The 19,407-nt window shown below is 39.8% G+C and overlaps 1 protein-coding gene and 1 pseudogene across 1 annotated transcript in view; one reads left to right on the top strand and one right to left on the bottom strand.

Moving 5' to 3' along the window:
• The first annotated feature begins 7,633 nt into the window (after positions 1-7,633).
• LOC110208992 (dynein light chain 1, cytoplasmic pseudogene) lies at positions 7,634-7,969 on the top strand (annotated as a pseudogene).
• Positions 7,970-14,506: 6,537 nt separating this feature from the next.
• COL6A5 (collagen type VI alpha 5 chain) overlaps positions 14,507-19,407 on the bottom strand; it is a 115,009-nt gene continuing 110,108 nt past the window's right edge. Inside the window, 2 exon segments of the mRNA XM_020987253.2 lie at positions 14,507-16,277; positions 18,777-19,018. Coding sequence (XP_020842912.1) covers positions 16,258-16,277; positions 18,777-19,018 — 262 coding nt within the window. The 3' untranslated portion in view covers positions 14,507-16,257.

Genomic DNA, 19,407 nt, shown 5'->3' with positions numbered 1-19,407 from the left:
CCCTAGTGTATGTTAAGAATTTTATACTTGTCAAATCCATTTGGAGAAAGATACCATGAGATAAAGGAACTATTTGATGTATTTTTCATATAGCTTGATGTCAACTGTGTATATCAAGAATCATAATAATAATAATAATTATGGCTACCATTTATATAGTGCTTACTATGAGCCAGGCACTGTGCTAAGTGCTTTATTATTATTTCACTTGATACAATAAACTTGGGAAGAAAGTGCTATTATTCTCATTTTATAGATAAGGAAACAGATTAAGCGACCTACCCAGGGTCACACAGCTAGTGCGTCTCAGGGGACAAATTTGAACTCAGATCTTCCTGATTCCAGAACCAGCATCATGTAGCCGCCTCCTAAGGGGCAGTCCTGCGAAGTAGCAAGCCAAAGAGGGAGATGAAGCATATGATCATAGAATTTAGGGGTGAAAGAATTTAGAGATCATCAAGCCAAACCCTCTTATTTTTACAGATTTGAAGAAAATGAAGCTCAGGGAGGTTGTGACTTACCCAGGTTCACAAAGCCAGCATCTGAAAGTGGATTTGAGCCCAGGTCTTTCCTACTTCAAATCCAACACCCTAATTATTCCATGCTACATAAAATTTAAAGGCATTTCAACCACCTACTTTTACAGATGAGGAAACTGAGATATGGAGAGTTTGCATGACTTGCCCATGATCACATCATTTGTAAATGTTAGAGATGGGAGGGGCAGCTAGGTGGCACAGTGGATAAAGCAGTGGCCCTGGATTCAGGAGGACCTTAGTTCAAATCCTGCCTCAGACACATAACATTCGCTAGCTGTGTGACTCTGGGCAAGTCACTTAACCCCAACTGCCTCACCAAAATAAAATAAAATAATGTTAGAGATGGGATTTTAACTCTGGTCTTGCTGATTTGAATTCCAGCATCCTATCCACTCCACCACGCTACTCTAAAATGTCAGCACATCTTTCAGGCTGGAATCACACTAACAACCTAGAAGAAGGGACAAATAAGATTCTCCTAATCAGTAGCAGTAGGAAGGACACTGGATTTCCTATGTTGAAGTTGGGGGCTGTCTATAAATTAAAAACAAATATACACCAATGTTTCAAAACTTTAAGTGAATTAATACAAGAGGTATCCTGAACCTTTAAGCCAAGAGTGATTATAGTTGACGATGATAATGATGATGGTGGTGTTGGTAATGATGATGATGATGATGATGTTAGAAACCATACTATTTTATTTTGGTAAACTGGTGGGTTTAAAGTTTATATTTCATGAGCATTGACCTTTGCTATTGGTCAACAAAAAATGTTCTTTCATTCACATATCCATCATTCTTGAGCATCATACACACACTTTCAAAATTGTTTATAAGCAGCTCTTTTGTGAAGCAGGTCTCTGCATAGCTGGCCCCAAATGTCTGTTCTGGGAAATAAACTTAGGTGGCACCTAAGACTTCTCTCTCATTGCTAGTTGCATTTGTACAGTTGATCTGTGAGTTTCCCTTCTCATGTACATTAAACTGCTCCTTTATCTCATTGTATTTTTCTCCAAATGTCACTTGGATTTGATGAGTATAAAATTCTTAACATATAACTAGAGAAAAATAAATGAAGGTTTTGAGCTAGAATCTATAGGTCAAATTGAACCAATGAATGAAGGCAATACACATAAATATCCCAAAATACATATAAATGACATTTAGATTCAGTTGTAAAATTAGCAGAGAAAGAGTGAGGGACAAACAAGAAAATTACCCTGGGGAACAATGTAGAAGGGATACAACAAAGGCAAATAATAATGACAAAAGATGAGAGTACTTCAGAATGCATCAAACACTTTGTTATCCAATTTGAGTCCTATAACAACACTGTGAAATACAGATGTTGGCATCTGTATTTTATAGGTAAGAAAAAGTGAATCACTTCACGTTTCTGGGTCTCATTTCCCTCCTGTATAAAGTCAAGGGGTTGGACCAGATGACATGCCTTCTTAAGTCCTTTTGAACCTTAAATCTATGACCCTACTCTGGTCCTCACTGAAGGCAACCTCAGAAGAGGGCAGCGCACGGGATGTAGAACGTGGATCAGGCTAGACAGAACAAATCAGAGGGTTCTAAGACTCCGGCCCTGGAAGCTAAGGTAGGAAGAAGGTTTGGTATTAGAGACTAGCAGAGTGGTACGGATGAGGAGTGGCCAGGCAAAAGAGGGGGAACAGACTAGGCAGCTAGCTATCAATCAATAATCATTCAGTGCCTACTATGGCCACTCTCCTCTTGACTCTTCACTCAAAAAGTGACTTAACACATCCAACTTATTGTCAAATCTTGTCATTTCTATCTCCCCCAAATCAGCTTTCATCCTTGCTCAGACCCTCATTATCTCTCACCTGGACTACTGCCATAACCATCTAACTGGCCTCTTTGCCTCAAGCATCTCTGCTACCCAGTCCATCCTCCACTCAGCTGCCAACATGATTGTCCTAAAGCACAGGTCTGACCAGGCTGCCTGTTACCTCCAGGATTAACTATGAAATCTCTGTTTGGCTTGTAAAGCTATGCACAATTTGGCCCCTTCTTACCTTTCCAGCCCTTTTATACATTACTCCTAAGATGTATTCTATTAGCCAACCACATTGGCCTTCTTACTCTTCTCCACTCAAGTCACTACATCTACTGACTCCATGACTTTGCACTGTCTGTCTCTTATCCCTTCCTCACCTTCCTTCAAGACTCAGCTCAAATCACACCTTTTGAAGAAGGTCTTTGCTCTTTCTCCATACCCTGCCCCAGTGACTTCCCTTCAGAGATCACCATTTACAATTTATTTTGTATTTGCAGATAGATTTTGTATGTACATAATTCTTTGCATCTTGTCCTCCCCATTAGAATATGAACTCCTTGGGAACAAGAAACATGGAACCAGTTTTTTTTTGCCTCCTATTGTGTCCCCACCACTTAGCATAGGGGGCACTTTGTAAAAGCATGTTACCTATCATGTTCCCGTCACTATTTTCCTGTTTTTTTTTTCATTTTATTTTAGGTGAAAATCATTGGTTAAGACAGTTTAAGACAATATGGCACAGTGCACAGAGCCAGCTTTGAGGCCAGAAAGACCTGGGTTCAAGTCTCACCTGTGACACACATTGCTCGTGTGACTCTGGACTTCCTGGCATTCTAGGCACCTCATAGGACTATAAATTGCAGAGAATGTGTAAATTTGCATTGTTAGGGGGAGTTCCTTATACCAATGACATCACCTGGATGGTTTTCAAACCTGTCTCAGTGCCCCAGTCCTCTCCCTTCATCTGACCCCTTCAACCCTTTCCTTCCCCACAATTAAAATCAGGCATCAGAATGAAAAAAAACCAAATCGAGTTTACCAAAGAGATCACAGGATTTGTAGTTATCTCTAATCCAGCACATCTGTGCATCGTTATGACAATGGCTTTACCAAAACATTATCCCAAGCCAGAAGAGCCAACTGTCTCAAAACAATCCTGCATATAGGAAAGAATAATGGGTAATGTCTATGTTATAGTTTTTGAGAAGTCTCCGGTGGGTAAGCACGCTCTTTTAAAGTTGTAGTTTTAACTGTTAATGATGAGATGTTGATTCTCTGTGTAAAAGTTATTTGGAAATGCATTTAACAAAACTCAAGTCACCTAATTGGTACTGGGTTTGTTTCAAGTTTCAAATTGGTGAACTTTTTGTATCAGTTATGTCAAGCAATTTTTCATAATTTGACTAACCGCGAAAATAATTTGGCTATTGTTGGCTATTGTTTTAATGTGTAAACTTGCCAAAAAGCTTGTCTGGGGTTTTATCTTGTTGAGAATTTGCAAGTGTATAGAAGTAATCTCTAATGATTGGCTTTTTACTCCAAGACAAATTTCAGTTTGAGATATAAATCCTGGAAATATTTTCCCCAAGCTGTGATTAGTGAAACTTGCTGTTTGAGGTAAAAAGCTCATAGGATTTTATTTTGAGTTGTCTGATGGGCCATAGTTCATCGATAATCAATAATCCATCATCTGAGAGAAATGCCACAAGCTGCTCAGAGAATATGATACTGATGGGAAGTCAACATCATGAAAAGCTGAGGGGACAATTTGAACCTCAGTCTAAGATGGGATCCTCCTGGCTCAGTTTCCCTATCATGTTCCTTTGAAAAGGAATGTTATCCATCTGGTTATTCTTGAGTCTGGCTATAGGATGGATTTGATACTGCATGGTTGTGTTGAGGTTTAGGGGTTTAGGGATGTTGGAACCCCAAAATCACAACGTGCAGATTCTGCTCAAAAGAATTCAACCCAAGCCTTCTTTCAGCCAAAGACAAGGTTTATTAGAACATCTGTCATATTGGGCAGACTCTTAAGGAGTATGAACATTAGTGAGCTAGGTTGTAAGAATCTGTGCAGTGGCTAGGTTTTAAGAATCTGAGCACCTTAGTGGAGACAGGATGGACCTGATGTACAGAAAGACTGTGGGAGGGATCTAGGAGTGGCCAAGTAGTTTGGGGTGACTGGAGGAGGAGTCTAAGGAAGATCTGAATGGGAGTGGCCAGTAAGCTGGGGTGAACAGAACACCCGGGACTTGAACCACTTGGCCAAGGGAGAATGGAGCCTAGTTGAGATTCAGGGTGGCAAATGGCCAGGGGCCATAGGGAGGTAAGACAATGGAGGGCTAGGCTAGGTTAAGGGTAACAGAATTGGGAGACTGGGTGTAGCTACAATGAAAGGCCAGTTGATATCAGAGATTTGGCCATGTGGGAAAGTCCAGGGTTTTTCCTTTTTGGAGTCTAGCTCCCATCCTCATCAGTTGGAAAACTGAATTATCTGAATCCAAACAGAGCTAAGGATGTTTTATCCTGTCATATCTGGGCCCTGCAGTCTTTTCTGTCAGATTTGTGTCTTCCAGATTATAGGCCATTCACCTACAGTTGGTAGCAAACAGCAGGTACCAGCCAATGTCTCCCCATTGTTCCCTGGATGCAGCCTCTGCTCTGTTCCAGTCAACCTCCTCTTTGGGACCCTCTTGAGTCAGGGATACCTCTACACCCCTTGCCAGCAGGAAGCAGTTTCAGGAGCCAAGATCTTTGCCCTTCACCCCAAAAGAATTTGGGTCCCATTTGTTTGAGAGGGGAATGATGGGGTTGGGATCTGGGCTACAGAAAGGAAAAACTCTGGACTTTCCCACAAGGCCAAATCTCTAGTGTTCACCAGAGGCCATAATTCCATCAACTGAACTTTCATTGTGGCTACACCTAATCTCCCAATTCTGTTACCCTTAACCTAGCCTAGCCCTCCAATGTCTTACCTCCCTAAGGCCCCAGGCCACTTCCCACCCTTAATCCTAGCTAGACTCCATTCTCCCTTGGCCAAGTGGTCCAGGTCCCTGGCATTCTATTATCTCACCATCCCCAGCAGACTACCTGGCCACTCCTAGATCCCTCCCACAGTCTTTCTGTATATAAGGTCCATCTTGTCTCTATTAAAATGCTCATATTCTTTAAAAAAAGAAAGAAAGAAAGAAAGAAAGAAAAAGAAAGAAAGAAAGAAAAGAAAAGAAAAGAAAGAAAAGAAAAAGAAAAGAAAAGAAAAGAAAAAAGAAAGGAAAAGAAAAGAAAAGAAAAGAAAAGAAAAGAAAAGAAAAGAAAAGAAAAGAAGAAAAGAAATGGAAGGGACATGGAAGATGAGAAATTGAGGCCCAGAATGGTTAAATAACTTGCCCAGGGACAGATCCACTAAGTGATAGGCCAGAGATCTGAACTCCCATGACTCTTTCTTTTCTGCATGGTTAAAATCCAAGACAATATTTTCCTTCTCATTTTTGCTCCATTCCCACCCTCCATTTCCAATTTCCCTACTCATGTTTGTGGCAGGATGTGTGTAAGGTGGCATAGATCCAGTCTGATACAAGCTCCTTGGATCCATGGCCATGAACAATCTCACTGCCCTTGTGCATCCTTATGTAACCAAGATAATGTAAACATTTGAGTTTGGCCTGTGAACAGCCATACCGCACCTGCTCTATGCTGACACATCATGGTATAACCAAAGGTAGTGCCAACTAAGGAGCTTATTGTTGGCATATTGCCTTCTCTGTCCACTTCTCCATACGTCAAGTGAGCACCAGTCAGCGAATGTGGATATTCCAGGAGCCGATACTGTAAAGGTGGATGCTCCCCCTGCCCCATCTCACCAGGCTGCCACAAGAAGAATAATTAGGAGGGTGCTGTAGCAGCTGAGCTCCCCAACCTCATCCTGACCTGTCTGCCACCAGGGAATAAAATAATATTAACCCCGTATCATTTCCCCGCTGCCATCCTTCATTCTGCCCTGATCCAGTGTGAACCTGCTTGAAGACTGGGGAGCTGAGCTCCTGTCTAACGCAGGATTGTTCCCACAGTCCCCTGGGCCTAAAACTTTCAGAGTTATATTCTCCTTCTACCTCTGATCTCATCCAAAGAGTTACCAAGTAGTGTTTATAACTGCTGCGTAGTCTTTGGGAAAAGCAAACATAGCATGGCAGGATGGGTAGGGTCCTGGATTTGGAATCAGGAGATCTGTGTTCCAGTTCTTCTTATGAACTAGATGCCTCTTGGATATTCCACAGGTATTTCACATTCAACACGTTCAAAGCAGAACTCATGGCTTTTCCCCCCCAAACACCCTCTTCTTCTCCACTTTCTCATGACTGTCCAAAACCTCAGCCTTGATTTCCCACTCACACTCACCCCACATATCCAATATGTGGTTGAGTCATCACTTCTACCTTCACAAAATCTCTTGTATTTGTCCCTTCTTCCCTTTCGTAAGCTTCTACCCCACTTTAGGCGCTCATCACCTCCATCTGGACTACTGCAATCACCTTCTAATTGGTCTGTCTTGCCTCAAGTCTCTCTCCACGCCAATCTATCTTCTGCTCAGCCGCTAAAGTGATTTTCTTAAACCACAGATCATGTCTGACCGTGTTGTGACCCAACAAGTCTTCCCATCCCCAATAAACTCCAAGGGCTCCCTATTACTTCCATGATCAAATATAAAATCCTCCGTTTGGCATTTAAGGCCCTTTGCAGGATAGAGTTACAAATTAAGAAAATATCTTCATGTGTGGAATTTCAGGAATTGGAGAGTATAAACGTATTTGGAAAGCATTTGAGTGGAGATTAATGGAGAGGGAAGTGGAAGTGATATTATCAAGGGAGTATACCAGAGACCACTTGCACAGAAAGAAGAAATGGATGAGGAGTATAGGAAATAGAACAGAAGCTGGCATGGCACGCTAATGATAGAGGATTTTAATTCTCTGGACTGTGCTAGAAGCATCACTCTGCCAAAAGCAGAGCATCTAGCACATTCTGGGTCTGCCTCAATGATTATTTCATGGTTAAAGAGACAGAAGAAGAAAAGAGGGGAAATTTGGCCTTGAATCCAGCCGACAAAGAAGAGCTGATTGAACAAAGTAGAAGTGATGGGAGCCTCAAGAAGTAAATGATTGCGAGATGCGCAACGGCTTAGGCAGTGGAAGCACCTGCCAGGTCGGACGGAGTGCCTGAGCCGCCCCGCCGCCGGGACCCGCCGCCAGCGCCCCTGACCCGCGGTAACCGTGTGTGACTGCAAAGCCGTAATCAAAAGCGCGGACATGTCGGAGGAGATGCAGCAGGTCTCCGTAGAGTGTGCCACCCAGGCCCTGGAGGAGTACAACATCGAGAAGGACATAGCAGCCCATATTAAGAAGGAGCTTGACAAGAAGTACAACCCCACCTGGCACTGCATCGTGGGGAGGAACTTCGGCAGCTACTTGACGCACGAGACGAAGCACTTCATCTACTTCTACCTGGGCCAGGTCGCCATCCTCCTCTTCAAGTCTGGTTAGAGCATGGCCTGTGCCTCCTGCCCCGAGAGCCATCCAGATCACAAGGAATGCAGCCTAAATTCCAAATACCAGAGACTAAACTAGCTTCAGCGTTGCCATGGGAACACCTCCAGCTTTAAGCCTTTATTGCGTTGTTGTTGTTGTACAGGGCGTCCTATGCACTAGTTTGTTGTGGTTATAAAACAATTAGCAAAAAAAAAAAAAGAAGAAGAAGAAGTGATTGCTCTATCTTAGAATTCATGGGAAAGGAGAGAAAAGCTGGGCACATCATCTGATGTGCACCCTAGTTTGGGGAGAGCAAATTTCAGAGTTGTCAGAGAACGATGTCATAGCCTAAGACTCTACAAGAAAAATGGCCCCAGAAGGACATGATGTTCTTGAGAATGAAATGCTAAAAATGCAAAGAGAAATTATTCCAATGAGGGAGCTATAAAAAGAGAACAGAGTGGATGGACAGGGAACTCAATGACCAACATCAACAGTAAATGGAAGCAAGGGCAGGTCCCAGATCATGAAGACAAAAGCATGGTCCATGGTCCTGTAAGAAGAGCATCCAGAGTGCTAAAGTTCAGTAGTGGCTGGTGCCATAGTAAACAGGGTCAGGCCTGGAGTCAGGAAGACCTGAGTTCAATCTGACTTCTAACACTCACTAGCTGTGTGACCTTGGGTAAATCACCTAACCTCTGTTTGCCTCAGTTTCCTCATATGTAAAAACGGAGATCAGAATCACACCTCCCTCACAGAGTTCTTGTGAGGATCAAATAACTTAATATTTGCAAAAAGTAGTTAATGTAGGGCCTGATACATAGTAGGTACTTAGGAGATGCTTATTCTTTCTCTTCTCTTCCATCAAGGAGAATGGCCTTTGAGTTAGGGATAGAACACTAATGGCTAATAGAGGGGTAGCATGTGAGCGGTTCCATAAAGGATGGGTAGAAAATGAAAAGGTGACAAGAAGGAAGGGAAACATTTCAAGCCCAGGGAACAATGTCAGCAGGTAGATCCACGGAAGAAAGGAAACAAGCAATTATTAAGTGCCCAATACATGCCAGGCACTGTGCGTTACAACTGGAGGAAAGGAAGTCTTGTTGCATTAGTCTTGGGCCCCAAAATATACTGGATGTTTTTTATGGGCACGTCCTGTCTCCCACTTTACTTGTATCTCCCATGATCCACAGCCCTCTTCTAGGCATGCTTCTTATTTGAATGCCTTTGTGGACCCATGATCTTACTGGCATGGTCTCTACCTCTATTAGGGCCCATGACTGCCCACCTCCATCTGCTCCTCCCGTGTGGATACATTACCATGAATTTTCCATAGACAATCTCCCTAAGTGCGCTGGAGTGTGTCTCTAAGTAACCTTTAGGCTTTTCTCTCAGCCTCCCAAAATGACGGAAAGATTTTCTTTTTAAAACGTTTTACAGTCAAAACTGAATGCTGTGAGATTATAATGGGCAATCTGGGTCCTAAAGGAGACATAGGAGGAAGCACTTCCCCCCAGCTCCTTGCAGAGATGGGGGCTAATGGGCATACAGCACTGTATAGTGACAGAGTTTCCAGTTGGATGATTAGTTTTGCGGAACTTTCCCCTCCCCCTCACACCTCTTTTTTACTTTTTATTATAGGGGATGGCTTTATGGGAAGAATATATACTGAGACATACAGGTGTTACAGAAAACAAACACTATCGATAAAAATGATTTAAAATAAAAGATTTTCTGCCCTCACCTCACTACCATTGTCTCTTCTCAGTCCAGTGCTCTTTCCCTTATACCACGCCGACATGTGCATCATTACCATTTGCTACATCCTATTAACATGTGCTATATGTCTCTCCATTGTCCTTTGAGGCATCCACCATTTTGATTCTTTATAGATTGCAACGTTCTGAGATTCACAGTCAAATGTCATCATGGGAAGAATACTGGTGTTCAAAAGATATCGTTAGGAATGAGCTTGAGATCAGTAAAAGCACATGTAAGTTAGCACATGCAATGCAGTGTGCTCCCTTCCTTTTTACTCTTCATATATAGGCTTAGATCTTTGCTCCTCTTTAGCACCTTCTCAAGGCACAAGCATGAACGGACCAACTCAGTGAGTTGCCTTTAAAATTGCACACCATGATCTGATACATGATTTTCATCCACTTGGTTTTTCCTCTGTGGATTGATAGGTTTTGTCTATTTGTTGTCCGTCTTTCAGTTTCATCTAATAAATGTTGTAGTGATGATCTGGCTGGATTAGGTTTCACGCCAAGTTTCCTGCAAGCTCTTTTTCCATTGCTTTTTGCTATTTCATGACAGTAGATTCATAATATTCTGTTTGCTCCAGAGCAATGCTTTAAAATGAGCTTGTACTTTTGCTTCCTCTTGGCAATGAGATCAAATATTTGTTATCCAAGTATATTTCTGGGCTTTTGGGGCCTTCTTGCTGTGGTGACTGTTTTATAGTTATCTCTTCCACCTTGTGACTTTCCCCATTGAGGTTTCAATATATCGGCATAAGAAATTAAATGGGAATTTTGGGGGAGTTTTGCAGAAGCCACAGACAACACACAGAGGCCATCAGATACCACAGAGAAAATATTTTTACTTAACATTGACCTACATAAAATCTCTGACCAAATACTTAATCCAAATCTTACAACAATGTACTGTAAACACTCCATAAAAGAAAAAGAAAAAATTCGGATTTCTTCTCTGGTATGAAGGGAGGGCAAGAAATTTTATGTGGTTTCCAGATTGCAGAGGCACCACACCCCCTAACCACAGCGATGTAGAAGGGACAACTGTGTATTGGTTAAACTTGTCAATGAAATGGAATGATCAAAACCCATATCTTTACTTTTATCTATTTCCCCCTTCCCTCAAACTATATTTAAATAAACTGAGATGGAGCTGCTGTATCTGCGTATGATTTTTCACTTTTGTTCTTTCTTATAATTTAATTTCTTTTTTTAATTTTAAAAATTATTTTATTTCATTAACTATTCACCAATTACACGTAAAAAATTGTAACAATGTTTCAAAATTGAGTTCCAAATTCTCTCTTCCCCACTTCTCTCCCACCTCCTTCAGAAGGCAAGCAATTTGTCATCAATTACACATCTGAAGTCATGCAAGACATATTTCCATATTACCCATGTTGCAAAAGAAAACATAAACAAAATAAAACAATAAAAATACAGAGAGTAAAAAAAAAAACAATCTGCAGTCAGAGTTCATCAGTTTTCTCTCTCTGGAGGTAGGTAGTATTTTTTCATCATAGGTCATTTGGTTTCTGGTTTCTCCCCCCACCCCAGGCAATGGGGTTACATGACTTGCCCAGGGTCACACAGCTAGTAAGTGTCAAGTGTCTGAGGCTAGATTTGAACTCAGGTCCTCCTGACTCCAAGGCCAGAACTCTATCCACTGTGCCACCTCACTGCCCATCATCATGGGTCATTTGGAAATATCTTGGATCGTTGTCTTGATCAGAGTAGCTAAGTCTTTCACAGCTGATTACGTACAATATTGGTGTTACTGTGTACTGCGTTCTTCTGGCTCTGCTCATTTTGCTTTGCATAAGTCCATATAAGTCTTCCCAGGTTTTTCTGAAACCATCCTGCTCCTCATTTCTTATAGCAAAATAGTATTCCATCACAATCACATTCCACAATCGAGGCATCCCCTCGATTTCCAATTCTTTGCCACTACAAAAAGAGCTGCTATCAATATTTTTGTACAAATAGGTCATTTTCCTTTTATTTATTTATTTATTTACTTACTATTTATTTATTTATTTATTTATTTATTTATTTATTTATTTATTTATTTATTATCTCTTTGGGATATAGACCTAGTAGTGGTCAAAGGGTATGCAGAGTTTTATAGCCCTTTGGGCATAATTCCAAATTGTTCTCCAAAATGGTTGGATCAGTTCACAACTCTACCAATAATGCATTAGTGTCTCAATTTCTTCACATCCCCACAACATTTGTTGTTTTCCTTTTCTGTCATATTAGTGAATCTGATGGGTGTGAGGTGGTACCTCACAGTTGTTTTAATGTGCATTCCTCTAACAAATAGTGATTTAGAGCATTTTTATGACTATTTCTTTTTTCTGAAAACTACCTGCTCCTATCCTTTGACCATTTATCAACTGGGGAATGGCTCTTATTTCTTTTTTATAAATTTGTCTCAATTCTCTATATTTTTAATAAATAATATCTTTATCAGGGAACCTTGCCGTAAAAAAATTTCCCGTTTGCTATTTTCCTTCTAATTTTGGCCACATTAGTTTTATTTATGCAAAAGCTCTTTAATTTCATATAATCAAAATCATCTATTTTATATTCTGTGATCCTCTGTCTTGTTTAGTTATAAACTCTTCTTTGATCCATAGATTTGACTGGTACATTTTTTCCATGCTCGCTTCTAATTTACTTATGGTATCATGCCTTATGTCTACATCATTTATACATTTTAACCTTATCTTGATCTACGGTAAGATGTTGGTCTACAGCTAGTTTCTGCCAAACTGTTTTCTGGTTTTCCCAGCAATTTTTTATCCAATGTTGAGTCCTTATCCCAAAAGTTTGTATTTTTCTAGATTTGTTTGGTTATTTACAACCGTTTGTTGTATACTTAATCTATTCCACTGATCCACCACTCTATTACTTAGCCAGTACCAGACTGTTTTGATGATTATCATTTTGTAATATAGTTGGAAATCTGAAACTGCTAGGCTACCTTCCTTCATATTTTTTTCATTGATTCCCTTGATATTTTTGACCTTTTGTTCTTCCAGATAAATTTTGTTACTATTTTTTTAGGTCTATAAAATAATTATTTGGTAGTTTGATTGGTATGACACTGGTTAAGTAAATTAGTTAAAATTGTTATTTTATGGGGCAGCTAGGTGGCGCAGTGGATGGAGCGCCGGCCCTGGAGTCAGGAGGACCTAAGTTCAAATCTGGCCTCAGACACATAACACTTACTAGCTGTGTGACCCTGGGCAAGTCACTTAACCCCGTTGCCTAGCTAAAAAAAAAAGTCTCAAAAATTGTTATTTTATTATATTGACTTGGCCTACCCATAAGCAATTAACATTTCTTCAATTGTTTAGAGCTGCCTTTATTTCTATGAAAAGTGTTTTGTAATTGTGTTCATATAATCCCTGGGTTTGCTTTGGCAGGTAGACTTCCAAATATTTTATGTCATTTCTCATTATTTTAAATTGAATTTCTCTTTTGTTGGTAGTATATAGAAACAATGATGATTTATGTGGGATTATTTGATATCTTTTCATCTAGTTTTTAGTTGATTCTCTAGGGTTCTCTAAGTACACCATCATATCATCTGTAAAGAGTGATAGTTTTGTTTCCTCGTTGCCTATTTGTATTCCTTCGATTTCTTTTTCTTTTTCTTGGCTAGGCAATGGGGTTAAGTGACTTGCCCAGGGTCACACAGCTAGTAAGTGTTATATGTCTGAGGTCAGATTTGAACTGAGATCCTCCTGACTCCAGGGCTGATGCTCTATCCACAATTTCTTTTTCTTGTCTTATTGCTATGTCTGGCATTTCTAGAACAACATTAAATAATAGTGGTGATAATAGACATCCTAGCTTCACTCTTGATCTTATTGGGAAGGCATCAAATTCATACTCATTACAGATAATGTTTGCCCTTAGTTTTAGATAGATGTTACTTACCATTTTAAGAAAGGCTCCATTGATTACTACATTTTTTTAGTGTTTTTTAGTAAAAATGGGTGTTGTGTTTTGTCAAATATGGTTTTGATACAAAAAATTATAGACCAATTTCCTTAATAAATATCAACACAAAACCATATTTGTGGCATAAAAGGAATTTGGTAGGACTCCTTCTTTACCTATTTTTTCAAATAGTTTGTATAGTATTAGGATTAATAGCTCCTTAAATATTTGGTAGAACTCACTTGTAAATCCATCTGGTCCTGGGGTTTTTTTTCTCATGCAGCTCATTGATGGCATGTTCAATTTCCTTTACTAAGATAGGGTTAAGTATTCTATTTCTTGTTCTGTTAATCTGGGCAGTTTATGTACTTATAAATATTCATACATTTCACTTAGATCTCCAGTTTTACTGGTATATAATTAGACAAAAAAACTCCCAATAATTGCTTTCATCTTTATGGGCAATACATTCACCCTTTTCATGTTTGATACTGATAATTTGGTTTTCTTTCTTTTTTAAATCAAATTAACCAATGGTTTATCTTTTTATTATTTTTTTCATAAAACAGTTCCTGGTTTTATTTATTAGTTCAATGTTGTTGTTGTCATTGTTTTACTTTCAATTTTGTACTTTCTCTTTTGACTTTCAGGATTTTTATTTTTGTGTTTAGTTGGAGGTTTAGAATTTGTTCTTTTTCTATTTTTTTAGTTGCATGCCCAATTCTCTGATCTGTTCTTCCTCTCTTTTATTGATGTAGGCATTTAGAGATATAAATTTTCCCCTAAGTACTGCTCTGGCTGCATCTCACAAATTTTGGAATGTCATCTCATTGTTGTCATTCCCTTTAATGAAATTATTAATTGTTTCTATGATTTGTTCTTAGACCCATTCATTCTTTAGGATTAGATTGTTTCACTTCCAATTAACTTCTTTGAATAATATTTTATTTTTTCCAATTACATGTAAAAACAATTCTAACATTCATTAAAAATTTTTTTTGAGTTCCAAACTCTCTTCCTTCCTTCTTTCCCCACCCCTTCCCTGACAGAGCAAACAATTTGATTTAGGTTATACATGTACAATCATGCAAAACATATTTCCATATTAGTCATGCTGTTAAAACACAGACCAAAAGAAAACACACAAAAAAGTAAAGTGAAAAGTAGTCTGCTTCCATCTGCATTCAGACTCCGTCAGTTCTTTCCCTGGAGGTGGATAGCACTTTTCATCATGGGTCCTTAGGAATTGACTTGGATCATCATTTTGTTGAGAATCGCTAAGTTATTCACACTTGATAATTGTACAACATTGCTGTTACTGGGTACAACGTTGTCTTTGTTCTGCTCAATTCATTTTGCATGAGTTCACAGAAGTCCTTCTGTCTTTGGCTTGAGAACTTCTGAAGCTGCTGCTGCTTCTGTCATCACCACCTAGTTCCAATACTGGTTTTTCATCCATGTGGGCTCCTAGCCAGCCACCTCTTTTGTGTCTTTCCAACCACCTATATAGTCTTGGGCTGGAAGAATGTCTCATTCTGGCCTTCTGTCAGCTCTGCCAGTCCAGAATTCAATTAGAAGCATCATTTTAAAGTCGTTTGGAAGGGGATGTTGGGAGAGCTCAGCTGAGCATTTTCTCTACCCTATCATCGTGATTCCACCTCAATTGATTCCTTATAATTTAATTTCAAACTTTGTTCTAATGTATTCATCTTCAGACAGCTCATTCAGAAATGTCTGCCATGTCAATAATCAGCCTTTCATTATTTCTGAAGACATAGTCACTTTCTTTTTTTTTTTTAAATTGGTCATAGTATTTGGTATTTGTCACGAGTCCTCTGACTCTTGAAGAAAATGTCTGTGGTATATAGGTGTAAAATTTCTTATGTCTCCAGGCCTTTAGCCTCTTTTATTTCTTAAACCTGAACTGTGTTCTCTAACATTTTTCTTTTTGCTATTCTAAACCATGCCTACCTTTACATTAAGTCAGTGCACAACAAGGTAAATGTTGATTTGCCTTGGAGGTTCTTGTCCAATTTGGAGAATTCTCTAGCTCTTCATTCTCTGCCACACAGAATGGCCCATTAAGAGCTCTGTAAGGAGAAATGACTGAATCACCCAAGAAAGGATGTTTTTGTTACCAATGAGATTTTTTTCTTTGTTATTTCTTTCTCTAGTTATTTACGCCAGCTGTGTGTATGTGTGTGTGTGTGTGTGTGTGTGTGTGTGTGTGTGTGTGTGTGTTTTAATTTAAGGAAAATCACAGGATATTAGTTTCAGAGCAGGATGGTATCCTAGAGATTGTTAAGTCCAAACTCCTCATTTTACTGGCGAAGAAACTGAAGCACGGAGACCTAGGTGCCTCACTCAGGGGTCACACAACTAGTCAGTGTCTGAAGCAGTATCTGAATCCAGGAATTCTTGACTCCAAGTCCAGAGCCCTATAGAACCTCCATTTGGGAAAGTATTTTTCCTAGATATAAGATCGCTTATTGTACCTTGCCTGTAGCACTTATCATTATTATTATTATTATTTGGCTGACCAAATCTTCCTACATACTATATATATTTTTTGTGTAGACCCACAGGCCATCAATAGACAATAAAAAGAACACAATTGTACAAGAACTCACAATATACAATAGACAAATGGTAAGTCATCTCTTGTTTTTAATGAGGTTATCATCTTATGTCTTCATCATCTGCAAAAGAAAAAAAATTCTTTTTTTCTAAATGAATTAGCAATAACCTTAAACATGTCACATATCAAATGAATACAATTCTACCCTCTGTCCTTTCTGTGCTTTTTACTTCTCATAAGGGATATCCACCAGAGGCTGATGTTTTAGGCATCCAAATGAGAACTCTAAATGAAGACCCACTGATAAAATGATGCATTAGCAGACACGTTGGCAAGGTCAATTAAAGCATATGAGCCAAAAATCTTTTGACTTATACTGACTACCTTTGACAGAGATTTTTGGAGAAAAAAAGACCAGGAAACCAACTCTAGGTTGGCATAAGAAGAAAAGAAATCTGGTTTCTCTTCTAAAGAAAATTGTTAAAACCTATAATTGTATACATGTATCAGACATATCTCATCAGCATGAACAAGTGTGGAAATCTTCACAATGGGCAAGATGGGTAAAGCAAAACTAGGGCTCTGAAAATGATGTTAAATTTCTTCATAGAGAAATGATGGGAATTTTTGAAATATAATTGATGTAAGGGAAAGAAAACAGGTATCCACAATGATCTTTTATTTTAGATTCTATCAAGGTGATCACCTCTAATTGCACAATTGCCCATAAAATGTTGATGGGATAGGTGCAATAAAATGTCTTTGGGCACTAACCTTATGGCCACTTTGCTACTTATTGGTCTCCCAATCACCAGCCACCTACTGTTCCCCACTTACTCCTGAGGTCTTATGCACTGCCATTATCTCACCATCAGCCTAGCTTTAAAAGCAACAACTTGGCTCTGCAATACACATACCCCTTCTTACTTCCTGGCTCTGTTCCTTCTATGGAATCCCCATATCAAGACTTGCCCATGGTAGAAACTATGAGCTACCTAGATCATTGGCCCCTACCTATCTGTGACATCATCAGTAGGAAATCACTCAAATATTCCTGAGGTAGAGCCCCACCGCTCCCTATGGAAGTTCTAGACCGTTTTAGTGCTAGGCACAAGACCACGTTGGGCTATCCCACATGGAAAAACTGGAGAAGTGATGGAGAACTTAGCATAACATGGATGTCTGCAGAGGAGGGCACCTCTTCCATGATCCTTCATCCCTTCCTACTCTTGGTAGCATCAGGATCAACTCACCCAGTTCATTTCACCCACTTCACCCATTTCCAGCCTTCCTGCCAGGATGTATTCAGCCCCCTTTGCATCCATATCTTTCAGGGGTCAGTTTTACTGCTGAATCCTTGCTCCCTATTTCCTTTTCCCTTTCTTATGCCCTTTCCCCTAAATTTAAGTACCTTGCTTTGGTTTTTGTTGTTGTTCTTGTTGTTTTCTTTGTTTTTTGGTGAGGACATTGGGGTTAAGTGACTTGCCCAGGGTCACACAGCTAGTGAATGCCATGCATCTGAGGCCAGATTTGAACTCAGGTCCTCCTGACTACTGCTCCACCTAGCTGCCCTCTAAGTACCTTGTTTTATCGGAAGTAAAATTCACCCACAATAAAAGCCTAGGACTCTAAGCATCATTGGCCAGTTCACACTTTGGAAATCTCCAAGACCCCTCCCTGAAAGCAACTTACTTTATCCCAGCTATTCATCACTCTAGGTAATCTCTCTTTCACATTCATCACTCCTTATTGATATTTCTCATCTTTTTTTCTTTTCTCTCCTCCTTTCTTCCTTTTTTACTTTTTCATGATCCCTCTTTTCCTTATATCTCATCTGCCTGCTTATTCCTTTTTTCTTAAATCACTTAGATTCCAATTCTCCCTTTTGGCTGTCTTTTTAGCTTCATTCTCTCCTGCCCCTCTTCTTTTTTCCATTCATTCCTCTCTCATTTTTATTCTTCTCCCTTTCTCTTACCTTTCTCCCTCTCTCTTTCTTTCTCTCTCCTTCTCTCCCCCCCTCTTTCTCACTGTCTCTCTGGAACTAAGCTTTAACCTCTCCTTCCTTTGTTGTTTAGTCATTTTCAGTCATGTCTGACTCTTCATGACCCTTTTTGGGATTTTCTTGGCAAAGATAATAGAGTAGTTTGCCATTTCCTTCTCCAGATCATTTTACAGATGAAGAAATTGAGGCAAACAGTATTAAGTGACTTGCCCAGGGTCACATAGCTAGTAAGTGTCTGAGGTCAGATTAGAACTCAGGTCTTCCTGGCTCCAGGCCTGGCACCCTCTCTATTGAGCCACCTAGCTGCCCCTCTCCTTCCTTATAAAGCAGCTTTTAACTTGAACTGAGAGTTAAGAAACTCAGGCACCTCTGGGCCTTTCCTAGTACCACTGGAGATGTGTAGAGTGAGATGAACATCTACATCCCCATAGCAAGACCAACTCTCCAATGGAGACTAGATTCATTTAGACTAGGCTCAGACCTTCGAATTCTAGACACTCATAGGTATCAGGCCACTTACTCTTCCTCATCCATCCAAAGCCTAAAAGAGATACTAGCTGGGCTACTGGGTTTTTCCTTTCCTCATAGAGGATCCAAATTCTGGATAGTGTTAGTTACCTTTGTTAGTTTTTTGTTCATCTTCAACGAAGGTGGCATTTTCTTTTGAACGTGCTGCTTCCTGATCATTCATTGAGACTTCCCCAGTAGAAAAGAGACGGTGTAGCTCATGGATCAAGTCAAAAACGTGTCCAGAGTTAACACTGTGATTGCCCTCCAGAATGACCAGGTGCTCTTCAGAATCATATTCATCAGAGAAGTCATTATTTTCTGCCTCCATCTCATATCTCTTAAAAGGGAGACTAAACAGAGAGGGAATGAGGAACACAGGGCATGCATTCAGTCACAGTGGTCACTGTACATGATTCCTAATGATACAACATGAATCAACTATTGCTGGTCCACGAGCCTGGGACAGGCTGCCCATCATCCCAAGTCCATGATCTGAATCAAATGAAATCCAAGAACATTCCAACAGGGAATGGGCCCCTCCCATGTCTCAAGATTTTCCAATGTCAAGCTACATTGAATTTTTATGAGTACTTGGGCCTATACTTTGCAAAGTAAAGATTCAAAGAAGTTCTCCTAGAAGGTGCAACCTGGTGAAATGCTACAAGTACTATTTTCTAAAATGGCAGCTTCTTGGCAATTCGGTCATTTTCTTCCTTTTCCCTCAGGCTCTGCCTGTCCT

This window comes from Phascolarctos cinereus, unplaced genomic scaffold (genome assembly GCF_003287225.1).
Source record: "Phascolarctos cinereus isolate Bilbo 61053 unplaced genomic scaffold, phaCin_HiC Scaffold_1;HRSCAF=81, whole genome shotgun sequence".
NCBI classification, from domain to species: Eukaryota; Metazoa; Chordata; class Mammalia; order Diprotodontia; family Phascolarctidae; genus Phascolarctos; species Phascolarctos cinereus.
Note: the sequence above shows the minus strand (reverse complement) of the source record. Positions and strands in the feature narration are given on the sequence as shown.